Raw genomic sequence first — 27218 nt, forward strand, 5'->3', positions numbered from 1 at the left:
CAAAACTAAGTTTACAATAAGATGCTTACAAAGCAACAATATCATAAACATTTCCATGTTATTTTGGGTTCATATTTAACATATACTTATATTTATCATTTAAGGAATGAATTGCGGGGTTGATGTCATTATCGGGGTATGAACGCAATTGGGTTGGTCAATGTGTGTGGAGTCCGAAGGACTCCACGCGTACTTTGACCAACCCCGCATCAACCCCGCAATTCATTCCTTATATTTACGCCAATAGTTCATTATTTAAAAAGCTACTTCATTTCATTTAAGAAAATCTTTCAGTAATCCTTTCTTACCCATTCTGTAAATAGAACGACCCGACTATAACCAGAAACATTTTTTTTCAAATGACGTCACAATAACGCGGGAAAAGATCAACCACTTGAAATCACTTTAAAACGTAAAAATTGAAACACTTCTGGCACCAATATATTTAAAATATAATAAACTAACACTTTCTAAAATGTTGATCTATATTTTACGGAACGTGCTGACACAATACAACCAATAACAAGATCAATAGCTTTCATGTATATTGTTATGCAATGAACTAAGATCCTAACATATCCGAAGATGTTGCGTTCATCGATTGAACGCAAGGCAGTTCATTTAAGGAATGGAAGTTGAGGTGTATATATATATATATATATATAAGGGTATTAAAATGTCAACCACCTCATAGTTAACATACATGAGTATAAAAGTGAAATACACCTTGTGTGTATTAGCAGATATTTATAAACATGTATTAAAAATGCCAAAAGTGAAGAGAACACTCAATCCATCCCTGTCCATGATAAACAATCCCTACATCAGTTGTGTGGTTGTGTAAATCCATATAGAAGTACATTCTAGGTAGAAGGGAGAGTTTGGTGTTAATTTACATACATTAACATGATTATCAGGTTGATAGTCAGCTCTCATATCAAATGTTATGTAGCTCATGTACCACATGTTATGTAGCTCTCTTATCAAATGTTGTGTAGCTCACTTATCACATGTTATGTAGCTCACTTATCACATGGTGTGTAGCTCACTTATCACATGGTGTGTAGCTCATTTATCACATGGTGTGTAGCTCACTTATCACATGTTGTGTAACTCACTTATCAAATGTTGTGTAGCTCACTTACCACATGTTGTGTAGCTGACATACCACATGTTGTGTAGCTAACATACCACATGTTGTGTAGCTGACATACCACATGTTGTGTAGCTCTCTTATCAAATGTTGTGTAGCTCACTTATCAAATGGTGTGTAGCTCACTTATCACATGGTGTGTAGCTCTCTTATCAAATGTTGTGTAGCTCACTTATCACATGGTGTGTAGCTCTCTTATCAAATGTTGTGTAGCTCACTTATCACATGGTGTGTAGCTCACTTATCACATGGTGTGTAGCTCTCTTATCAAATGTTGTGTAGCTCACTTATCAAATGTTGTGTAGCTCACTTATCACATGGTGTGTAGCTCACTTATCACATGGTGTGTAGCTCACTTATCACATGGTGTGTAGCTCTCTTATCAAATGTTGTGTAGCTCACTTATCAAATGTTGTGTAGCTCACTTATCACATGGTGTGTAGCTCACTTATCACATGGTGTGTAGCTCACTTATCACATGGTGTGTAGCTCTCTTATCAAATGTTGTGTAGCTCACTTATCAAATGTTGTGTAGCTCACTTATCACATGGTGTGTAGCTCACTTATCACATGGTGTGTAGCTCACTTATCACATGGTGTGTAGCTCTCTTATCAAATGTTGTGTAGCTCACTTATCACATGGTGTGTAGCTCTCTTATCAAATGTTGTGTAGCTCGCTTATCATATGGTGTGTAGCTCACTTATCACATGGTGTGTAGCTCTCTTATCAAATGTTGTGTAGCTCACTTATCAAATGTTGTGTAACTCACTTATCACATGGTGTGTAGCTCACTTATCACATGGTGTGTAGCTCACTTATCACATGGTGTGTAGCTCACTTATCACATGTTGTGTAACTCACTTACCAAATGCTGTGTAGCTGACATATCGCATGTTGTGTAGCTCAAGCACCACATGTTGTGTAGCTCGCTTTTCACATGTTGTGTAGCTGACATACCACATGTTGTGTAGCTAACATACCACATGTTGTGTAGCTGACATACCACATGTTGTGTAGCTGACATATCACATGTTGTGTAGCTCATATACCACATGGTGTGTAGCTCATTTTTCACATGTTGTGTAGCTGACATACCACATGTTGTGTAACTCGCATACCACATGTTGTGTAGCTGACATACCACATGTTGTGTAGCTCACATATCACATGGTGTGGAGCTGACATACCACATGTTGTGTAACTCACGTACCACATGTTGTGTAGCTCACATACCACATGTTGTGTAGCTCACATACCACATGTTGTGTAGCTCACATATCACATGGTGTGTAGCTGACATACCACATGTTGTGTAACTCACGTACCACATGTTGTGTCGCTCACATACCACATGTTGTATAGCTCACATATCACATGGAGTGTAGCTCACTTTTCACATGTTGTGTAGCTGACATAACACATGTTGTGTAGCTCACATATCACATGTTGTGTAGCTCACATATCACATGGTGTGTAGCTCACTTTTCACATGTTGTGTAGCTGACATACCACATGTTGTGTAGCTCACATATCACATGTTGTGTAGCTCACATACCACATGTTGTGTAGCTCACTTTTCACATGTTGTGTAGCTGACATACCACATGTTGTGTAGCTCACATATCACATGTTGTGTAGCTCACATACCACATGTTGTGTAGCTCACATATCACATGGAGTGTAGCTCACTTTTCACATGGTGTGTAGCTCATATATCACATGTTGTGGAACTTGCGCACCACATGTTGTGTAGCTCACATACCGCATATTGTGCAACTTACATATAACATGGTGTGTAGACTATATATCTCATGTTATGTAGCTCACATATCACATGTTGTGTAGCTCACATACCACATGTTGTGTAGCTCACATACCACATGTTGTCTAGCTCACATAATGCATGTTGTGTAGTTCATGTATTACTAACTGTGTTGATCACATACTGTATGTATTACTCATTGTGTAGCTCACGTATAACATTTTGTGAAGCTCACATATTGCTTATTGTAGTTCTGGTATATCATGTTGTGTAGCTCACGTGTTGCATGTTGTGTAGTTCTGGTATAATATGTTGTGTAGCTCACATGTTGCATGTTGTGTAGTTCTGGTATAATATGTTGTGTAGCTCACGTGTTGCATGTTGTGTAGTTCTGGTATATCATGTTGTGTAGCTCACATGTTGCATGTTGTGTAGTTCTGGTATAATATGTTGTGTAGCTCACGTGTTGCATGTTGTGTAGTTCTGGTATAATATGTTGTGTAGCTCACATGTTGCATGTTGTGTAGTTCTGGTATAATATGTTGTGTAGCTCACGTGTTGCATGTTGTGTAGTTCTGGTATATCATGTTGTGTAGTTGCATGTTGTGTAGTTCTGGTATATCATGTTGTGTAGCTCACATGTTGCATGTTGTGTAGTTCTGGTATAATATAAACATCCAGACATTCCTATTTTGCATGTTTAATAATGGTATTGCACAAATTCAGTGAACAAAAATCTTTAGGAGATATGTGGACATCGACCCTATGCTTACAGCTGGGAACAATGCTATAATCTCATTTTTGATATACACTGTAAAATAGCATTTTCGTTCGGTACACATTTTACACTGCCCTACCCAGTAGGGATGTTGAAGCTAAGTTTCCTTTCCTCTGTGATAAAACTCACAATATGGATGGCATTTCTTGCACATTTTCTAAACATTTTAACACCTGCAGATTGTAGATTATGAATGTTCATATTGCCTGTGACCCGTCCAACTGCAAGAGTTCATCATCCAAGTCATCGTCATTTATGGGAAAGTATCCAGAAGGTATCCGGGGGCTGGAGTCATACACATGTCGGCACATGCAGTATACTGCGAGAAGGAAGCAGGCAGCCCCACCACCAACACACAGGCCCCACCCCACATGCAGGTCCCGCGCCTGGTATCCTAGCTCCCCTGTGTCAGCTGCTGCGTAAACCATCACCCCCAGTATCATCAGAATACCTGCATAAAGACACCAATACAGAAATATTCCTCAAAATTATTTGCAACAAAAATACTGCTTTGTCCATTATTGTAGATGCATTCATGTTTTTAGCTCATAGAAGCACAAAGTGCTCACGGTGAGCTACTGTGATTAGTATATAACCAGTGTTGGATGTCTGCTAGTATATAACCAGTGTTGGATGTCTGCTAGTATATAACCAGTGTTCGATGTCTGCTAGTATATAACCAGTGTTGGATGTCTGCTAGTATATAACCAGTGTTGGATGTCTGCTAGTATATAACCAGTGTTGGATGTCTGCTAGTATATAACCAGTGTTGGATGTCTGCTAGTATATAACCAGTGTTGGATGTCTGCTAGTATATAACCAGTGTTGGATGTCTGCTAGTATATAACCAGTGTTGGATGTCTGCTAGTATATAACCAGTGTTCGATGTCTGCTAGTATATAACCAGTGTTGGATGTCTGCTAGTATATAACCAGTGTTGGATGTCTGCTAGTATATAACCAGTGTTGGATGTCTGCTAGTATATAACCAGTGTTGGATGTCTGCTAGTATATAACCAGTGTTGGATGTCTGCTAGTATATAACCAGTGTTGGATGTCTGCTAGTATATAACCAGTGTTGGATGTCTGCTAGTATATAACCAGTGTTGGATGTCTGCTAGTATATAATCAGGGTTCGATGTCTGTCGTCCATCCCATTGTTTGTTGTCGACTATTGCTTTAAACAACATTTCTTCTGTAACAGCTTGGAAAATTTTGATGAAACTTATATTTTAATAAGAAACCACAAAGTCTGGTTCTTGTTAGAAACCTCATAGAAATTAGGCTTGTTTCTTATGTAGAATTTTGATATATACCATAATTTATCTCCAAGATATACTTTTCGCATCAATCTTTTATATTCTTATTGGAAGTGAACTTCATGATGAGAGATTCATTATGTGTATAGGAAAAACATGACTCAGAAGACTGACCAACCTACCTCCAATTCCGATCTCACTACCGACCATCTCTATGTTGTAGTTCCCATGTTTACACAGCGCTCTCACGATGGTTAGTAGGGCAAACAGCAGGATAATGTCCCCCAGGATCTGGGTGCCCAGGACAAAACTGTTGTACTCGGAAAACTGGAGATTGTCACACCACTCTGAAACAGGAACATGTAGATGGCAGTACAAACATACCATACTGATGATTCAGTGATTTTTTGGTGGAATTAACTACCTTCTAAATGCTGTTTCGCCTTGCCAAAAAATGTCCATTTTTCCCATTTTTTTTTATATTTTTTTCCCAATTTTATAAATAAAGATTACATTAATGAATAAAAAAAAGCAATGAACTTCTATGAACAAAATCTTGACAATACTTACTCTTTCACAGCATAATGTATGCATAAAAAAGTTGTATATTTACCATTATATATTAGCCATTTTGGCCTGATTGTGTATTTTACCTAAAGTCAACTTTTTTTTCCCAATTTGAAAGGCAGAGGTGGTAAAAACGATTCCCCCCAAATACACTGTGATTGGTTACTTTGGCACTCCACTTACATTACCGTATCACACTTACATACACTTATATAACACTCTCATTCTGCCTGCTTATTGTGGTTCTTCATGTTTGGCTTGGCTTATAGCTAGGTCCAAATACACTGTAATCTTTTTGGCGTTAAAGATACAAGCATTTTGTGCTTTAACAAAATCATATTATATGAAAAATACAATAATAAAACTACAGGGACTTAAAATATAAGCCAGGGAAGTAAAACCCTTCAATATTAGTGAAAGTAAAAAAATATCACTTTCACAATTCAAGCAGATCTCTGTGTGTGCACCAGTCCCAGTTTCACGCAAATACTTAATTGGTTATTAATTATGCAATGACTACTTCAACTTTTGCCAAGCTTTGTTCAAAATGGGATTTTTTTGGTCAAATATTTTTACAAAAGTTGTTTTAGAGCAGTAAATGTACCCGAGTAATTGCTGAAACATTTAAAGTCATTTCAACTTTGTTTGGTATATTTAATGACCCTAATAAGGAAGATTAAACACAATTGTTAGTTTGAAATATAATATTTGAAATAAGTGAAAGTAAGAATGAACCAGGATTTAAATAGTGTACTCTGTTGTGCAAGAACCTTTTCCTAAAACGGAAGCCTTTAATTTTAGTATTATCTTCATGTTATGTTGGATGTCTGTAAATCCAGTTACCCATGACAGTGACTCGAGACACCTGAACACAAAAATGTGGGAACATGTTTATATGTCATGGTTTAATTTCTGAAAATCCTGGCCATGAATGTACCTTGAATGTCCACCTCACAGAAGCGCCCCTCTCGATGGGTCTCGATACAATGGCGCTGCCACAGCCCTTCCAGGATGTGCATGTGAACCACACATCTGTCAGGTGTGGAATCATCTTCAATGATCGTGACATCATCAGAGCTGGGATCTGTCACCACAGAAGTTGTGTCAACATTATCTTCTACATCTTTTGGCTGATTGTTGTGGGCAGGTTTTGAAGTAGTGTCACTGTTTAAAGCTGATGCCAGGTTGGTGTTGATGGTGATGCTGGTACCACTGGTACTGTTGTTGGTGCTGTTGTTGATGCTGTGTTGGTGCTCCTTGTGGTACCAGACAGGGATGGCAATACCCACCAGGTTCACCACTATCAGCACGAGAAGTACTACCAGGACAACAAGGGTCGACTTTCTCGTCATTGTCGTTTCTTGTGAAAAAGCATAATTGGCATTGTTAAGTTGATATACATTTTGAATAATACAAAAACAGATTTTCATTTAAAGATATTGTGTTCAAAGGTTTGAGTTTTTAAATAGGATAGAGTCATGATCCAACACTGACACTTATTGTATTAGATTGAGGTATAAAAAAACCCAGCAGATATTTATGATTTCCTTTTTTTCATGATCATTTTTATGCCTCAGTTCTATTTTACAGACAGGTAGGTGACACGTTTCTCAACACTGTTGAGGTGAAGAAATCTGGCAAACAATACAACTGAGAACACTTTCAAATTCTTTAATGATGTCTTATATGTTTTTACAATAAGTTTGATATTTTTTATAGAAAATAACCTTGTTTAAACATTTGCAATATACTATAAAAATGTTTTAACGTGATATAATGCAGAGTTTGTCTAACTAATCATACCAACATTCATTCAATTCTTTGACTTTAAATGAGTCAATGTTTGTGATGGAAAACCCCACTCAATTCACAAAAAGAAAGAATAAATATACCTTATTTCAAAAGTACTCCGTGTCATATATTGTTATTTATGTTCCTTTTAATTAAAGACCTTTGTTTCAGAACTCTCTTTTTAATCTTTTTAATTCTTGCTCATTTCTTTTTAATCCGTGGATTTAAAGTGATTACAGCCAACTAAGTCTGTGAACAAATCTTAAGCATGATTAAGATTCTTTTGTCCATGTATTCAATAAAGAATTAGGAAATGTGGCCAATAATTCAGTAAAGCTACATTATTAAATGAGGGTGAAGTGCAAGACCAACCTATCTCCATGTAAAACTAGAATGAGCTCAGTCTGTATAGTGCTGGCTCCTCCATTTAGAAATGTCATTGTAAACCACAATCGCACCCCAGATAAATGTTTGAAAACCCGTTTGAAAACCCGGTAGTGCCAACATTTCACATATTTCGATTTACTACCCGATTTAGTGTGGTTCACAATTTTACAGTATTTCATCTGGTTTAACTCACCTAAATGCTATTAAATGATAATCACATTCTAATAATAGCAATGCCTACATTGCAGATGACTTTAATATTTTGATTTAAACTTCCAAGTTTACACAATTTTGGGTCCTTAAAATGGAAAAGTGTTGATGAAAAATACAATCCCCTCACCTTCCCCCCCCCCCCCCACAAAAAAAAAAAATCCTACAAAACTACATATAACTATATAAATTATATTCATTAAATTTATTAAGAAACAGTGGACTTGCATGCTGTATTTCCATGTGTTATAATCTGATGGCTGACACTTAATATGGCCAGTATATTATAATATGCTCAATGTTAGATGTGTAACTTTCATTCTTGTCACATAATATAAGGACTTGGTAAGACTTGGTCACATACAGAAATACAATCAGCTAACAGCAATAAACATTCATTGTGACAAACGACAATATTAGCTGACCCAAACACTTAAAGTTGCAAGAAAATTAATTTACTCTCAGAAATTACGATTATTAGTTGTAACTTTCCTTCTAAATTTGAGCATTTATGGTGACTTTTGCCGAATAGGATACCTTTTGATTTTTTTCATTTAAATGTGTTTTGTTAATGGAATAGAATAAAGGGAATTTTTGTTCCCTTGATAAATATTTTTGATTCTGAGTCTACACTCAGACTTATGACTGTTCGTAATCATGGCCCCAGGTCCTGATAAGTTTTTCTTGTGCACTGAGAGCTGTACAAAAGAGGTTTCCATGATTTTTAAACACTTGAACCACTGAAGACCAATTTGAGATCAGAAATTGGGCAATTATCTGTAAAAGATTTTTTTCATTTCAGTCTGAGGCGCCAATCATGATCCGACCATTCATGCCTAAGATGACAAACTCAGAACTGAATGCCGTCATGACAGGAGGGTTCGCCACCATTGCCGGGGGTGTAATGGCCGCCTACATCTCATTTGGGGTAAGATGATGGTAGTTTTGTTGCAACATTTTCAGAAGGAAGCTTCATATTAATAGATCAAATTGTTATTTTGCTTGTTTGGCAAACTTTCATAGTATGTGATATGCCATTACAGGTTGCGCCGGAGCACCTGCTGTGTGCGTCGGTGATGAACGCTCCATGTGCCCTCGCTATTGCCAAACTGCTCTATCCCGAGACTGAAACCAGCAACATACGCAAAATGTCTGATGTCGACTTTGGAGAAAGGTAGGGGTGGCAGCAGACTTGTATTAACATTTTGATATTGAGGATTTATCTATATTTATTGGTGCCTGTCTGCACCATTTTTAACAACAAAGAAACAATATATGAGAATTCATAAATAAATTGATCAGTTCTGCGATTGTTTGCAACATCCACTGAGTTATTTCCTCGGTGCTAATAGTGCTAATGCGCTAATTGATGTATTGTCACAGTTTTGGTTCGTGATATATCCAATGTATCATCCTGGCTGTTAGTCAGTGCCGCACTCAACAATTTTAAAAATAAGGAGTGAAATGACAGTCACCCTTTCATTGTTAAATGGTTTCTTTTTGTTGATGTAAGACTAGCCATGTTCGCTGTCCGTCTGTCCACATGTTTCATGCTTTTTCTTAATAACCTCAAGTATGCTTTTTATGGCAATTTATGTAACTCGAAAATTAAATATTTTCAGTTTTATGGCTCTTCATAAACTCATTTAAATGCAGCAATTCAACTATTCACACAACTTAAAAAGTTTTCAAAGGAATTGTATGAAACTTTAGCATTAGATAATTATAGCCATGTATGTGAAGTCCAGGAACTGTAACTCTGTGACACATTCCTATCAAATCGCCTCACTTGATAAAAAAATGCATAAGCATATTGAAAAAAATATGAATGTAAATTTAAATAAAAATAAACAACAATATTGATGATGATGGTCATATTATACTTATAACTATATATGTATAATTAACTGAAAACTGTGTGTAACTTGAAATATTCTTCAAGACTGGACGAAAAAACTTAACCAGTCAAAGTTTTTGAACTATCAAATTTTAACTTAACAATGTTCCAGTACTGTTTGCCATATCAGTGTTACATGTAGGTAATAAACAATGGAATTCATATGGTTGTATATATATATATATGTATAATGTTTCACATTTTGAGGACATATACCATAACGAATATATCACAATTACACAATGTTTCAGACATTGATTGGATCTACTGGTATGTTTAATGCATCAACTTTACAATATCATCTTTAAAACATTAATATCACATCATCATCTTTAAAACATTAATATCACATCATCATCAATATCACATCATCATCTTTACAACATTAATATCACATCATCATATTTAAAACATTAATATCACATCATCATCAATATCACATCATCATCTTTACAACATTAATATCACATCATCATATTTAAAACATTAATATCACATCATCATCAATATCACATCATCATATTTACACCATTAATATCACATCATCATCTTTACAACATTAATATCACATCATCATCTTTACAACATTAATATCACATCATCATCAATATCACATCATCATCTTTAAAACATTAATATCACATCATCATCAATATCACATCATCATCTTTACAACATTAATATCACATCATCATATTTAAAACATTAATATCACATCATCATCAATATCACATCATCATCTTTACAACATTAATATCACATCATCATATTTAAAACATTAATATCACATCATCATCAATATCACATCATCATATTTACAACATTAATATCACATCATCATCTTTACAACATTAATATCACATCATCATCAATATCACATCATCATCTTTAAAACATTAATATCACATCATCATATTTAAAACATCAATATCACATCATCATCAATATCACATCATCATCTTTACAACATCAATATCACATCATCATCAATATCACATCATCATCTTTAAAACATCAATATCACATCATCATCTATAAAACATTAATATCACATCATCATCAATATCACATCATCATCTTTAAAACATCAATATCACATATCATTTTTAAAACATTAATATCACATCATCATCAATATCACATCATCATCTTTAAAACAACTCAATATCACAACTGCACAAATTCATTATAATAAAGACTATCAAGTTTAAGGAGTTCATTTGCAAAATCTGGATCATCATTTTGAATACAATCTATTTCATAAGGTACCGTCGAGCCCTGTGACAACGTTAATCAACTTATAGCTTGTTCAACATTTAACCTCAGTGGTCATTTTCAGTTGCTAACAACAAAGAAATTTGTTCCAACAGGTATCGCAAAAATCACTTCTGGGTTTTGTCAATTACTTTGAATGCCATGTGAAAGTACTGTCAATTTGCATTATCAAGCTTGAAGATTGTATTATACAGATTAACATTGTCATTTGATAATTAAATAACATTTTATTTGCACTTACCACTTGTAATTTCACATTTTTAAACCAGAAACATTGAAGTTTAAAACCGGATGTACCTTGTTATAAACCAGGAAATATCGGTTATAAACAACAATTTCAAGATTAAGCATATTTTGATCAATGTCTTTTCATTTCATATGAAAAAACAAACTGTATTTATTTCATAAACGCCTGACATTATCGGCCAGAAATGTTTGCACCTTACCTTCGTACAAATGTAGTTACCAACGTCCAAAGCTGAACAGCTACTCTTTCGGTAAATTAAACACACGTAAAAAGGTTATGATCAACTTAACGTCAATGTATAAAGCTGCAGAGGGTTTATTGCCGAAATGGACATGGTTCTTGAATGTTGACAACAAATAACAAAGTTGTAAGCTCGAAAATAATATGAAACATCAATGGGATAAAAGTGCGCGATTGTATTCTCGCTTTTTATGCCCCCAAAGGTGGGCATATTAAAATCGCAATGTCCGTCCGTCTGTCCGTCCGTCCGGCTCTATAACTTTCCCTTGTATGGACAGATTTTAAAATAACTTGCCACATGTGTTTCACATACCAAGACGACGTGTTGCGTGCAAGACCCGTGTCCCTACCTCAAAGGTCAAGGTCACCCTTAGTGTTTATTTACAATGGAGTGCTGCATATAAGGACATAGAGTATAGGTTGTCGTGTCCGGGCTGTAACTTTCCCTTGTATGGACAGATTTTAAAATAACCTGCCACATGTGTTCCACATACCAAGACGACGTGTCGCGTGCAAGACCCGTGTCCCTACCTCAAAGGTCAAGGTCACACTTAGTGTTTATTCACAATGGAGTGCTGCATATAAGGACATAGAGTATAGGTTGTCGTGTCAGGGCTGTAACTTTCTCTTTTATGGACAGATTTTAAAATAACTTGCCACATGTGTTCCACATACCAAGACGATGTGTCGCGTGCAAGACCCGTGTCCCTGCCTCAAAGGTCAAGGTCACTAATTTTCAGACTTCCACAAGCTATGATTTTTGCAATATTTACATTGAAAACTATCAATTTCTGCAATAGAGTGTCAAATTCAGTCAAGTTCTCTGCAAAAAACACATTTTTTGCTTCTTTTTCATTCAATTTTAATAAAATATTGATACTTGAAAACAAGCACTCTTTTTTCTGTATTCACATCCGGATCTTGGTCAACAGGGGGCAGATAACTGTGGTCTTGAGCCATATCTGACAGGAACCACTTGCATGAATAGTTTTACAAGGGCTTTCTTACCAAATTTTTGAGAGCATTCTCTTCCTACATTTTTGTCATTTATTAATGTTTTAAAGCGACACTCTTATTCAAAATAAATACATAGACATGTATAACAAACATACATTTTGAGTGATTAACCTTTAACTACTTACCAACTAATGAATTAATGGAAAATATTGATAACTGATGACAAGATTGTAACCGTGTATTTAATAGCTGAAAACACAAAAATATTAAATTATTGGTGAATGCTAAAAGATTTACTGTGAATTACTATCGTCTCATAAGGAAGAAAAACCGTGTGTTCTGCACCTTTCTTTCAAATTAAACTTTGTATCCTTCATTACAACATTTGTTTTTGACATTTATTCATCTTTTTGGTATATTTGAACGATTGTATTAATTTTGGTAAATCTTAATTTGGAAGAAAGAGTGCATCTTTAATAAATTGATATTTTGAGATGGACATCCTATGGATTTTCTATCCTGTGTGTTTCCCTGTTCGGACATCTCCTCCAGACCCTCCACATATCTGCACTTTTTTCTCAGGAATGAGCGTAACATACTGGAGGCTGCTGCAGCGGGAGCATCAGCATCCATCAAACTGGTGGCAAACATCGCAGCAAACCTGATTGCCTTTCTGGCCATGCTGGCCTTCGTGAATGCTGTCCTGTCATGGCTCGGGGGATACCTGTGTCAGCCAGAACTCTCATTCCAGGTATAACATGTCATGTTAATTATTTCTTTGTACTCGAGCTCATGCAATTTAACACACATTGCATTGTTGTGTTTCGGGATGATTTTAGATAAGTTAAGGTGAAGAATTTACATGTATGAATATTTGTGAAGTAATTGTATTAATTTTAATTGAGCTTAAAAAATAAGAGGCTAACTGCCCCATCTTAATGCTGTGTGTCCTCTTACAGATGATTTTGTCCTATGCATTTATGCCTGTGGCTTACCTGATGGGCGTGCCATGGTCCGACGCTGGTGTGGTAGGCGAGCTGGTCGGCATCAAGACCTTCCTTAATGAGTTTCTCGCCTACAAGGAGCTCTCCAAATACATGGACAACCGCTCTAACTGTGTCGGACATATCATTTCAGTATGATTGTTTAGTCAACAACATTAAGCATAAATTTCGGTAACTTTCAAGGAATTTCTAAGAAAAATTTTGCTAACAAGATAACAGAAACAGGTTAACAACGATTTCAATTAAGATTTTGCTGCATTTTGCTTTCTCTATAATGTCAAAATTTTGTTCCATTTAATTAGATTCGCTCCCAGATCATCGCCACCTATGCCTTGTGTGGATTTGCCAACATCAGTGCTATAGGAATCCAGCTAGGGGCCCTTGGACCAATGGCCCCTCATCGTCGTGGTGACCTGGCTGGGACCGTAGTCAGGTCGTTGCTAGGGGGCGTGGTCACAGGACTCATGACAGCCTCTATAGCAGGTGGGTGGGGTACAGGTTTTCAAGGAGATATTGTTGTATCTGACCCATAAAATGTTAAACTTGCCTGCAGTTTGAAGGAACTGATGTCAATCAAGTTAAACATACAGTTGAACACCGTTAATCCGAAGTTGTAGGGACCATACATATTACTTCGGAATAGCGATATTTCGGATTAACAATTTTCCGCAAATGACAGCGTTCGTGAATTATAGATGACATGAAATACTCAGTCGTAAAGATTGCAATGTCGGTTACACTTTACCAATAAGATACACTCGGCTTTAGTTATCTTTCATATACAAAAATATTTGTTGATTTAGTGTTTAATAATTGACAAATAATTCGTTATTATACTTCTTTATTAAATCAATATAAAAGATTTAAAATGAAATGCCAGCACATATATGCATTCGGAACATAGCAGATTTTATAAACCGATCCAGATATCCTACCAGGTTGGTTACCGGGCCCTACTCCAGATTGCTTGGTAGCGGAGGAGTTAGCAATGCTGTTAGGGACATTTTTGAATAATATTCAGATGGGGGGGGGGGGTGGATTGTGTTAACCGGCAATTATTTACACACTACATCACCCAAATGAATCGCTCATTTTCTGATATCGATGTTTGTAACATACGCGTGCTCAATGTCATTCTTTGACAAGCGCTATTTGTGCTCCATTGTCACCTCAAACCGATGGTGTGAAAAACTATGACATGATTGATTTGGAGATAAGAATTGATAAATAGGTGTGAAATACCAAATTGGGACCATTATTTTTACTTTGGAATAGCGATTATTTCGAACTAGCGATTTCGGATTAAAGATATAAAATTCAGTTAAACAAAGAAGGTGTGAAATCGGGACCGAAAAATAATTTAGAAATAGCGATAATTTCGGATAAATGGTGTTCGGAATAGCGGTGTTCAACTGTATTATTAATGCTTTGGTATAAACTATGATTTTGAATGATTCTTACATAAAACTTGGTACGGAACATTCCTGATAACATTACTCTATGTAGAACGACTTACATTATATAACTGATGAGTGATGCCCCAGCATCCATGCCATGCAACGGCATTTTTTATCAAAGCTATTGTTTGTGAATGGATCATATTCATTGAAATTATGTTAAAGCTATACAAGTGCTCTTCGCCGTATAGCTGAGGGATTTGAAACACACATAAATTTAGAAATGTTTAGAAATATTCTACCTTCTTAGGCAAAGGATATTTCTGTGATTGGTAATTTTCATTTTAATTTTCAAAAAAGCATATTTCTAAAATATGTGTAAATATTTTCAGGTCTTTTATTGGTGGACGACCCAACAGACTTGTGTATGAACTCAGCCGCAGCTAACGTTACCATGGCAACAACCCTGAACCCCAATGTTACCTTAGTTAGCAGTGTTTTAGAAGGGTTCAATGGCACCTATTCCATACATACAACTAGTGCTTTATGATGATAGCTTAAACTTAGTTTTTGAAGAACACTGCCAACTTAATTTATAATGTCTCAGATCTCAGATTTTATAGTTTTATTTATTTCATTTTAATTCATTCTATAGCTTATAATTAGTTTTGTAAGATCATTTCAGAAACACCTTTTTTTTTAAACGACATCTTGGATCAAAGATTTTATGTTTTTGCTTATATTTATAATTCATTTTGTATCGTTCCCATGCATTAACATTAATTTTATAAGCAAATGTAGTGACCGCCATAATCATCTAGGGTTTTTAATTTACACTTAATTAGTTGTCAATGTTTGTTTTGGGGATCCAGATTATTGTCTCTTGGGCAAGTTTATGTAATAAACACATTATGTGGTATTTCTGTATGGCTGCTTTTGTTTAACCAAGGCCGTTGTCAGTGGTTATATTCATATTCGACTTAATGTACATAGTGCTTGCTTTTTTCTAACAGAAGTAATTGTTTTACATGCAGTTGCCTTAACACATTCTTATATGGTTTTGTATTTGTTTTCTTACATTTGTACCACGACTTTGTATTTGTTTTTTAATTAGTTAAACAATTGACTGTGTTTGCCATTTCATTTGGATTGACCTTTTACTACTAACAGTATATTTACAACAATGTATTTCAACTTTGTGTTCATTTGGATTGACATTTTACTACAAACAGTATATTTACAACAATGTATTTAAATATGTTCATCTATATGGTTAGGTATTTGTCCTTATAGACACAAATAACCTAATAAATACACAGAAAGTTTGTATCTTGTCTGATCCTGGGATGGGATCTATAATGATTTAGTGGACTCTGCAGCTTTTTCTGGTGCAAAATTTGTCTTGGCCACTCTTTTGTCTCCAGCACATCAAAATATACATGATGATGTTTTGTATTATTTTTAGTTCTATGAAGTAGACAAATTTATAAACGTTCAATAGTTTATTTTGAGTAATAATTTTAAACCTATAAAACAACAACATTGTTTACTAACATGACGGCATTTTTCCAGTGTTCATGTTCATTTTTTGCAATACTTCAAAAATAGTTAATACAGTCTTATGCATATTTTTGCTGTATAAATATGTACTCAGAGGAGTTCTATAGCAATACTGACAATTGTACTAAACACTGCCTCAGCTTTTGTGAGATATAAGCAACAATGCTGACAATTGTTCTATGCACTGCCAGATTTAGTAGACTTTTGCCAGATTTAGTAGACTTTGCTTTTTCTATTTATGGAAATTGAATATAAAATAATGTCTTCTCTTATTAAGATGCTTCAGTAAAATAAATCTATAAAATGTGCAGAAAACTTGTTATCCATGGACTTCACATCACCAGGAAATGTAGGGCATGGTTCCCCTTCCCGGAGTTAAGGCTAACATTGGCTCACATTATCAAACTGTTTTATTTTGTATCCCTGTTGCATTGCAGTGTGTACACTTCAACAGTGCATGTATACCATGTGATAAATTACGTCAAATGAAGACTTAACAAAGATAGCTTCTTTTCCTTCACCATTTTAAATGCTGCAGTCTATGCTGCTTATAAGAACTCAGCCTTCGTTTTATTACAGTAGTTTGATTAGGTGATTAGTTTCCTCAAACCCTTTGACAAATTTGTTTCCAAAATATTATTTTGACAGTGCACCACTATGCGGCAGTTATGTGAAAAGGTTTGTTGAAGTGTTTTAAGAAACTAAACTCTAAATCAAACTTTGGTAAATGGCGGGTCTCTGTAAGTGACGTAGACTGAACTATGTTTCATTTAAAATGGTGCAGATATGGTGGTGTTATCTTTGTTTAAAGTCTTCATTTGAAGCAAAATATTGCTTTCAGACAAAGCATTTGACGTTATTTATCACATAGTATACACACACTGTACAAGCCTGGAAATAAAACGCAAACATTAGCCACATTAACCTTTACCGAAGACGGGACTGAAAGGTCTAAAACAACTCTGTAGGGAAGACTGCGGGTATTTGTCTCTATGCACTGGTTTGCGAGGAGGGAACCGGTTTCCATCATAAATAAAGACAAAGGCAACTGTAACAACAAAAGTTTTACTTCACAAATGTTTTACTGCAGATACAATTTTACTTAATAATAATAGTGAATGTACGTACATCAGAGAAATTAAGCGTTTTAAGCAAATAACCCTTCTTGACCTTACAGATGCAAGAATTGTTTCAGCTTTATGCCGATTTAGAAGCACTCAACAAAAATATAATTGACCAACTATGAAAGAACAGAAAGCTAAACAATATACAATATTAACACAAATAATGTAATAACAAACATATTGCAAACTGTCAGTGTTCACCTGAAAATTGGCTTTACTAATAATATAAATATATTTATTTCAATGAAAACATCGTGTGATCCTAGGATGATAAACATCAAGTTTCTGTTATGGAAATACTTCTGAAATGTTTATGGAGTTTTATTTTGCATGAAAGTCGGTAAAGCCACAAAAGGACCCTATCTTAGTTGTCCAATTTCTTTTAGACAGTAAATTAATGGAAACATGCCATGCCAGATCATATTATTTGTGCAGGGCACTGGAGGCATGTTAAGTGTATACACCCACAATGTTAGCATCACAAGTGTATACACCAACAATGTTAGCATCACAAGTGTATACACCCACAATGTTAGCATCACAAGTGTATACACCAACAATGTTAGCATCACAAGTGTATACACCAACAATGTTAGCATTACAAGTGTATACACCCACAATGTTAGCATCACAAGTGTATACACCAACAATGTTAGCATCACAAGTGTATACACCAACAATGTTAGCATTACAAGTGTATACACCAACAATGTTAGCATCACAAGTGTATACACCAACAATGTTAGCATCACAAGTGTATACACCAACAATGTTAGCATTACAAGTGTATACACCCACAATGTTAGCATCACAAGTGTATACACCAACAATGTTAGCATCACAAGTGTATACACCAATAATGTTAGCATCACAAGTGTATACACCAACAATGTTAGCATCACAAGTGTATACACCCACAATGTTAGCATCACAAGTGTCGAAAATCACTGGTATTCTACAGGAGACATGTGATTGTAAACTCTTTGTACTCATTTGAATAAAATTTTGGTAGAAAAACATCTCAAGCAACAGAACAATGCATTTAACATAGTGCAATAATACATTTCAGCTAAACATGATTTCTATTATTATTTATCAACAGCTATAATTGCTTTCAAATGACCCCTTTAAGCATAAAAACATGGTTGTCACCTGCACAAATTAAAAACCTTAACGAAAATCACTTATTTAACATTCATTATTTGGCAAGAGAAAAAAAGAAGTCTAGTTTTTTTACCTGTAAGTGAAACTGGTTATGTCGTGTATCAAAATTCAAATATTGACAGGAGTAAAGGTAACAAGTGTATGAGCATCACTACATAAGAAGTGTACACATAAGTTGCACAATGACCAGAGTCGCGGAAACACTAGAGCCAAAACATGACGGACGGTTCATGAATATGAACAAATCAGATCTTTGTCGTTATCACATACTTCAAATACACCTTCCAATATTACTATGAAACAGGAATTATATGGGGAACAAGGACTGATTTCCCGGGGAACCAAGATTTCTATGATGAACCAGGAATTATATGGGGAACAAGGACTGATTTCCCGGGGAACCAGGATTTCTATGATGAACGAGGAATTATATGGGGAACAAGGACTGATTTCCCGGGGAACCAGGATTTCTATGATGAACGAGGAATTATATGGGGAACAAGGACTGATTTCCCGGGGAACCAAGATTTCTATGATGAACCAGGAATTATATGGGGAACAAGGACTGATTTCCCGGGGAACCAGGATTTCTATGATGAACCAGGAATTATATGGGGAACAAGGACTGATTTCCCGGGGAACCAGGATTTCTATGATGAACCAGGAATTATATGATTTCATAATTTTGAAAGGCCCATTTCAAGTACGTTGAAATGCAAACAAACAATGAATAAAAAACAGGAAGGTGAAAAGGAACTGATGTGTAATGCTTTGTGATAAAAATAATGGTTAGAACTGCTGTCATAAACTGGAAATAGAAAGAAAACATGAAGATGCTTATCAAAAAAGCGAACACTTCAATAATATGTGATAATTTGGCAAAAGGTACAATACTAAAAGAAAGCAATACCCTGGACTTTCACATAAACTTATGAAACACCTGGAGATTTGTGAAAACGTATACAATTAATGTTGGATTTAAACCGATTCTGCAATAAAAATCCATAAGAAGAATTCAAACACAAGGTTTTGGAAAAAATTATACAACCATTGCACTAGATACTCAGAGGCCATACTAAAAACATGTTTATACCAAATTTCACCATAGATAGCACGCAGTTATTTTTTCGAGAATAGGATTAAAACTATTGCCTGTATTCTAGAGATCATCGTATAAATGGACATGGAATCAATTGTTTCAATTTCGTTTTTAACCCATGTCCTACACATTGTATCAAGACTTTTCACCCAGATTTTCTCAGTATTGTTCTCCTGCGTATAATCCATCCTAGCGTATTATGTACGTAAAATTTGGTAATTGTTAAAAAATATACAAAATAATCATCCCCTGTATAACAGTAGGCATATCAATAAAATTTTATTAAAAATTAACATAGTAAATTTATAAGAAATCTTAAACTCAACAAAACAGCTATTTTTCCCTTACAAACATGATTTTCTGAAATCAGAAAAGATAAACAGTAACTAGGATAAGCAAAGAACATGTTAAAGAACCATCGCTGGATAACAAATATATACAGTATATAAATAAAACTATTAAAACAAACAGATATAACCTTAAAATGCATCCATCTTCCAGAAATCATAAATAAATATCCACAATCCACTACAATGTTAAAATACCAACAAGGGTCTCTTAAGGATATAACAGCACAATTTTTTAAGCTCGATTACGACAATGGCTGTAAGCTTATAGAATCCTCTCGACTCTGTTTCCTGGGCAGAAACCAGTACTGTGTCCATGTTGAGAGGCCATGAGAATGTATCCCTGGGGGGATCAACCCACGACCTTTTGGGTGATAGGGGGACACCTATACCACTAGACCACTCTCAGCTTGGGTGTCTCTTTGTAGAGTAGGTGTATATTATTGTATCTGACGTACAGTTCTGTCAATTATTCAACAAGAGACAGAAGAAGAATATGTAGAAAATACACACAAAATCTTAATAGAGCACTTTTTTAGACTTAAAAAATTTAAAAATAGGTAATCTCAGTCATTTATTGTACATATTATGATTCGCTAAGCAATTTCCATTCCAATGATACCAAAGTTACGCAGGGTTACCAGACATTAAGATTTTCACATGATTATAAAAGAGTAGGCGATAAGACGAGGTTATATGACCATCAGACACCTCAAGACCATGTACTGCATTAACATATACATTCTACAGATATTCTACAAGTTAACATAGTGAGTAGTTAACCAAGTGTTAGTTTACAGTAAAATAACTAAAATAAAGAAAAAGCACAGACAATTCACAAAATATAAATTAATAATGTGTTAACAGTTTTATTTTTTAATATGTTAAAGGTTATTTTAGAAAAAAATAAATATGATTAACAGTATTTTTAACATTTCTAATATTTCAACAGATATTTATACGAACATTTTCTTTAAAACTAACTGACTGACATGAAGGTTTACGGGGTTTGCCACCCTCAGATCAGTAGATTTTGTGACTTAATGTAAAACTATACAACATACAAAAAACGAGGAGAATTCACAGCCAAATAAAATGTAACATGCGTCAACAGTTTTCCATTAACCTTTTCAAAAACTAACAAGCAATGACTGCCATGAATCTCAAGTAAATGATGTTTCAAAATATCAAATTAAATTGTTTTTGTGACTGTTCATCTGAGAAGATGGCTGGATGTAACTGTTGTACAGGTATTACCGGATTGCTACATTACAAGCATTTTGTGGACAAGCAATGTGATGCCCACCCTCCCCTTACCAGTGAACTGTCACAGAAACATAGCTAAACAATCTGCTCTCCATTAACCCTTTACCAAATGGTCCATTGCCATGCCCTAGTGTTTGTATAAGATTTAAATGGGAATGAATGTTTATCCCACTATGTGTATGTTATTACCAAATTCTAATACTTTCATTGGTCAGCTAAATTAGTGATTGACCAATCAAGCGAGACCAAGAGAAACTAGTTTCAGGCATTAAAGGGGGTTCACTGCTTAGGCTTATAAGATGATATGCAACAGAAAAGTAAGCTAAGAGTGGCGCGTATTCCCCAGTGTCTAGAATTTATCTGCCCCGATGAAATTGCTTTTTTAATTCAGGTCGTTGCATAGAAAATTTGTGTGTTAAAAACCATGTGGACTTTCTATAGGCAAACATTCCTGCACTCTTTGTACTAAAAACATCTTCCATTTTAAACTGGGTAACGCCAATTTAATTTAGATGGTTCCTAATGAGAAACAAAGGCCGTGCAGCATTACCAGAGAGCGTTACACTTAAGCAAGTCAGCCAAGATGTACGGTAAAATTCAAGATGAAAAAAGTATCACACAAATGTAATCTCAACATAACACCTACCAACAGTTGGAGAACACCATGTGACTGGGCTAGTCGTTAAAGGGACGCTCTCAAATATCTAAGCTTGGAAGGATTTTGTTTAAACCTTGTTGAAAATCCGCAGTTATTGTACATGCCAGTATGTACAAACCCCATGTGGTAACTGACAGATTCTCATTAGAGTAAAATTTTGCTAATCAAAGCCTAAAATAGTTCAATATATAATAGAGCATTTTTAACTAAATATTAGCAAAAGGGCTCTTATTTGAACTTTCAATGTTAACATTCTAACAAGCATTTCGTTCTAAATTGCTTTTTCAATATCTAGCCCCATAAAATTCATAAAATAGAAGTCCAGACAACTGCTTTACAGCCAACAACTTCATGTGATCTTTAGTTTTCAATAAATATCAGATTCAAGAGTGAACACTTTGAAACGTTGACATTGATGAGCACAATGGTTCATGACAATGAAGACTGATGAATTCAAACATGCTGATGTGGGTAGACCAATAGATAATGTATGGTGTAGTCCTCACTCTATCACAATATCTAACTTGTTAAAACACACGCTAAACAAGAAACAAAACATCATTTTACATCATTTGACTAGTTAAAAGCAAAATTTTAACACTAAATATACAACTTTATAATTATAATGAATAATGTCTTCACTAAGCTATGAATTGAGACATTGCTGGTGTCCCAAAAATATGAATATTTACAAGAACTACTCCATCAATGCAAATGTTTACCGGATTCAAAATTCAATGAACGAATTTATCAAAATAAGTCATTTACATGGTAAGATCACTTGTCAGCTTTCAGAACTAAACAACACGTGACAATGTTCAGTATTTGTACTATAGGTACAACTATCATCAAGTGTGCTGAATGTCCCCACCCCCACTCCTTGGTTCCTCCAGCGAGACCACTCACGTCACTCGTGATCAACACACGGAGATCCATATACTCTGCCCTGCCTACAGTCCCTCTATCCTCCTTCCAACATCCCCACCATGGCTACAGTGGGCTGGACAAGTGTGTCTGTCTGTCTGTGTTAACGGAGATCATAAAATGCCATTGTGTAATAGCCAGGGTCATTCAGATCGGTATGTACAATATCTTACACTCCTCCACCGGTCCCCACTTTAAACCCTGAACACAGTTTGTTGTAAACATGCTGATATTCACAGCTGTCATTCGTGAACCTGTTTCACAACAATGTCCAACATCAGAAGTACAAGTAAACTTAACAGTATAACTATCAAAAACACAATAGATTTAACATATATCACAATTTTCAAATTGTTTCAACAACAAGTCACACTTTTGTCAAATCTCGCCATATATCATCAATGCCCTTCTGTAGGTCACATTCTAAATCTGGTCAAATTCTAAATCTGGTCACATTCTAAATCTATCTTTTTTAGCACACTTATACTCAGTATGTTTCTATTTATAGCACATAACTTTTGGCATGCCTCACTTATTCTACAGTTGCCTACATCTATATTAGGTGTTGCTATTTATGGAACTAGGTCAGACAGCACTGGTCACATGACAGACATAGGGTGCTAAGATCGGTGCACTGGGAAGGTTGGTTGCCAGGCTACAAGATTTCTGCCATCTGATTGGCTGCTCACTTCTAGGACTCTTCATCCATTGGCTCTGACTCCTGCTCCAGGGATTCACTACAAAGGAAATTTGGTGTAGTTAGAAGCAGAGCACAGTAAAAACTACAAGATTGTGAAGATGCAATGATGGGCCCATCTTATAAACAAGCGTACAAATAAAGAATTTCTGTTCAATATTGAGTTAGTCTCACAAACAAAATTGAATTTCAAATTGACAACTAAAGCTGTTAGTTTTGAAATAGATTTTAAAGCTACTCAGACATATGGATTCAAAAGAGCGGCCATACGATAAGTGGGATGATGAGACGACCCATATGTCTTCATATAAGAAAACCAAGGGCATTCTACGGCATTCTTTCCTTTCCTTCAGATCTTAAAGCTTTAATTACCTCGTGGATATTTCAAGTGATTTACTATTGTCGCTAGGTTTCTAGCACCGGTTTCCCCAGGGTGCATGTCATGTTTTACATCTCGGCCTATTACAGCTCCCACTATTGGGTTCAGGGAGAATATTGTGCCCTACAGTGTCGTGTAACTTACGCCCTGGCCTGTGGAACCATGGAGAGGGAAGCGAGGGCGGTGACCGTGTCGCTCTCCTCTGTCTCCCGCTGCCTTGCATCCACCAGCGAGTACTGGCACGTCCCTGTGTAGCGCTCAATACATCCCCAGTGACCACCTGACATGGCGGGACAAACAACAACATTAGAGGTGATATTGTATGTACATGTTTACACAAATGACAGAACTTTTTTTTGTCAAAGTCACATACAATGGACCTTATGTAACAAATAATAATTCGTAGACAGATATATGACTGGTAATATAACACACTGAGTTGTAGGACCCAAAATAAAACCACCATTAAAGATGCACTCTTACATTTACCACCAAAGAACAACTCAGAATTTATAACTACCATGGGAGATCTATATTGAGAGTTGCCTATAATCAGACCATAAAAAGAGTTACATAAAGTTTCCTTACTCTGTATCTTGATGGTGTTTTCCAATGTTTCTACTGCGGATTTACAGGGTGCCTTGCAGAGTTCTGACTCCCGTATTGGCGGTATCTCCTGGCCCAGCAGCGCGCGCATGCACATCTCAGCGGCATCACAGATGGCCGACATGTGGTAGCCGCCCTCAAGCGCCAGCACAACCTTACCCCCTGCAAGGGTCATCAACTCCCGAGTCATGTGACCAAAGCCTGCAACACAGTCAACAGTTACATATACATGTTTGAATGATTTCGCTTAGACATACAATAATACTGGAAATGAAAAATCATTAAATCTTGGTAATATTTTTTTTATGATTTCATAAATTTTAACTTTGTTTTCTTCCGAAATAAAAAAAAATATGCTAGAATAAATCCAAAGCTTTGTAATTTTTTTTAAACAAGTATGCTATTCAATCTATTTAGTTGTTTAACAAGAATTTTTTTAAACAAGTACCCTGGTATGCTATTCAATCTATTTAGTTGTATAACAAGAACACTATGATCAGAGGGGCATAGAATTATGATGAATTGGACATCATATCCAGTGTACTAACATTCTGGAGAGACGACATATCCCCCCAGGGGTGCTGGGTGACCCGAGGCAGCATCAAACCCTGCAGACACCAGCACCATCTCGGGTTCAAACTTCTGGGCAATGGGCATGATGAGCGTCCTGCAGAGACAGAAGGGCGGGGTAATCATGAGAACAATAGCAGATTGTACACTGATTAACACATTATCACCAAACTTATTGTAGATAGAACAAGGTTATTTTCCACAGAATTTGACCAAATTTATTGCTTTTGAAGATGAAGTAAGATTTTCCGCAATTTTTCTCACACTTTTTCCCTTACATATCATCTATGTAAAACCTATTGTTAAAAGTTCTGTATGTTTCAACAACCTTATACTTTATATGATTTTATAACCAGGGTCCATATTTGTATAAAGAAAGCTAAGGTTACATTTTCAAATTAGTAAAAATTTGCCTTTATTTAAGGAATGAATTGAAATGAAATGTTATCCAACACGACCTCTTACCTGAAGGCTGCCAGGTACTCTGCATCTCCCTTGGCTGGTTCAAGGCCGCCCCCGAAGGCAATGTTGATGTTGAAGCCTACTGCGTCCCCAACCCCACACTCCTCCGGGGCCCCCGTCCCTGGGAAAAAGTTGCCCTCGTCATGGCGATGTATGGAGATGTACAGGATTTCTTTGTCATTGTATGTCATGAGCTGCGTACCGTTACCATGATGGACATCCTACAGGGAGAATATACATCCAGTCAGTCAATGGTATCAAAATTGAAGATATTTAGTATCTATTCTGCAGGAATTTATGGAAAGAAATATACATGCCATATCCTGCAGACCTGGGCAGAAGCAAAAGCTTTATCAAATTATATTTACATGGGAGACAATAAATATTACCCATTATATGATTCTAAGATCTCTTTTTCCCCACAGATTTTCTGGGGAATAATATCCCAGTATTATCAAATAGGAATAATTTGGTACCACTTAGTCACAGCTATGTTTGTGTATACCGGTACTAATTTATTTAGCTTCATTGTAAAGACAGCTGTAAGCTAAAAGCTATTTGAATTACTTTCACCTCTGTTTCCTGGGCAGAAGCCAGTACTGGTGTCCATTTTAAGAGGCCATGAAAAGGTACCCCTGGTGGGTATCTAACCAATAACCTCTTTGGTGATAGGGGAACACCTATACCACTAGACCACTCTCACCCTGATGGGGATTTAACCCCTCTGGGGTAAGAGATGGCCACCTATACAATTAGACCACTCTCACCCAAGAGCTATGTTGAAATTGAGGAAATCAGTAGTTGGGGCTGTGTTTTTGATAATTGTGACGAATGGTCAACCTAACCATCAACCAATATGTGTTACTCTACCAAGATAGAAGTCAAGTTAGCAAATTGTGCTCGTCACTCAGTCAGTTAAAAAAGTAAGTTCACATTGATTTTTTTTGACAAGGTCATGTCAAACCTCCCATCCTAGGTCACACCTAGCATATCAAGGGGTTTTTAAGTTGTGTTTGAGGTCACCGCCCTGTGATGACATTTGCAGCTCTGTCTGTTCTGGGCTATCGATCATATAAGTGGCACACGGAAATGCCCTACATTTTTTGTAAAAACAGTATGGCAGTTCACTTAAAGCAGTTTTGCTGGGAGGAACTTTCACGCCGTAACTCTTACTGTTTAGAAGAAAATCCTGGATTGGAGTGGAGTTTACTGTTCACAATGCTCTAAGCCTTGCTAGTTCCATTTACAAACAGTAGCAACAGATAAACACATATCTTACCCAGTCCACTATAAGAACTTTTTTCTTATTCAACTTTGCCTTCACTTGCTTAGCTGCTATGGCGACAGAGTTGAAATAACAGAATCCCCTGAAAAAATAGAATCAGCACAAATAATCTTCCCATCTGTACTTGGATAAAAATCCATGAAGCTGTAATTA

General features: G+C 35.9%; 3 protein-coding genes across 13 annotated transcripts in view; 1 reads left to right on the forward strand and 2 right to left on the reverse strand.

Moving 5' to 3' along the window:
* Positions 1 to 17303, forward strand: part of LOC128238364 (solute carrier family 28 member 3-like) — a 29320-nt gene extending 12017 nt beyond the window's left edge. Inside the window, exons 8-13 of one of the 2 annotated variants that reach the window (XM_052954218.1) lie at positions 8710 to 8835; positions 8951 to 9081; positions 13106 to 13274; positions 13483 to 13659; positions 13830 to 14010; positions 15317 to 17301. In XM_052954218.1, the coding sequence (XP_052810178.1) occupies positions 8710 to 8835; positions 8951 to 9081; positions 13106 to 13274; positions 13483 to 13659; positions 13830 to 14010; positions 15317 to 15474 (942 nt within the window). In that variant the 3' untranslated portion in view covers positions 15475 to 17301. Of the gene's footprint in view, positions 1 to 8709; positions 8836 to 8950; positions 9082 to 13105; positions 13275 to 13482; positions 13660 to 13829; positions 14011 to 15316 lie in introns of both variants that reach the window. The other variant, XM_052954228.1, reaches the window with a different exon arrangement.
* Positions 3601 to 7770, reverse strand: LOC128238375 (uncharacterized). Of its 2 annotated transcripts, none has more exons than XM_052954238.1 (4): positions 7683 to 7770; positions 6457 to 6879; positions 5135 to 5299; positions 3601 to 4145 (listed from the first exon to the last, which is right to left on the reverse strand). In XM_052954238.1, exons 1-4 carry the CDS (start codon positions 7690 to 7692, stop codon positions 3892 to 3894), a joined length of 852 nt encoding a protein of 283 aa, XP_052810198.1. In that variant the 5' UTR covers positions 7693 to 7770; the 3' UTR covers positions 3601 to 3891. The 2 variants fall into 2 exon arrangements, with proteins under 2 accessions (XP_052810198.1, XP_052810207.1); XM_052954247.1 differs by lacking the exon at positions 7683 to 7770 and adding an exon at positions 7412 to 7654.
* Positions 17304 to 17533: 230 nt separating the features above from the next.
* Positions 17534 to 27218, reverse strand: part of LOC128238326 (histone deacetylase 4-like) — a 77820-nt gene continuing 68135 nt past the window's right edge. For all 9 annotated transcript variants that reach the window (XM_052954151.1, XM_052954160.1, XM_052954170.1 and 6 more), the window contains 6 exons: positions 27060 to 27147; positions 25784 to 26001; positions 25297 to 25415; positions 24731 to 24949; positions 24287 to 24422; positions 17534 to 23803 (listed from right to left, as the gene is read on the reverse strand). In XM_052954151.1, the coding sequence (XP_052810111.1) occupies positions 23758 to 23803; positions 24287 to 24422; positions 24731 to 24949; positions 25297 to 25415; positions 25784 to 26001; positions 27060 to 27147 (826 nt within the window). In that variant the 3' untranslated portion in view covers positions 17534 to 23757. The remainder of the gene's footprint in view (positions 23804 to 24286; positions 24423 to 24730; positions 24950 to 25296; positions 25416 to 25783; positions 26002 to 27059; positions 27148 to 27218) is intronic.

The sequence above is a fragment of the Mya arenaria genome, chromosome 1 (assembly GCF_026914265.1).
Source record: "Mya arenaria isolate MELC-2E11 chromosome 1, ASM2691426v1".
NCBI lineage: Eukaryota > Metazoa > Mollusca > Bivalvia > Myida > Myidae > Mya > Mya arenaria.

Coding starts and splice junctions, on each gene's coding strand:
- LOC128238375 (XM_052954238.1), bottom strand. Junction 5,300..6,456: donor CTGTGAGGTGGACATTCAAG/GTACATTCATGG, acceptor TTCCTGTTTCAG/AGTGGTGTGACAATCTCCAG. Junction 4,146..5,134: donor TAGTGAGATCGGAATTGGAG/GTAGGTTGGTCA, acceptor GTCTTTATGCAG/GTATTCTGATGATACTGGGG.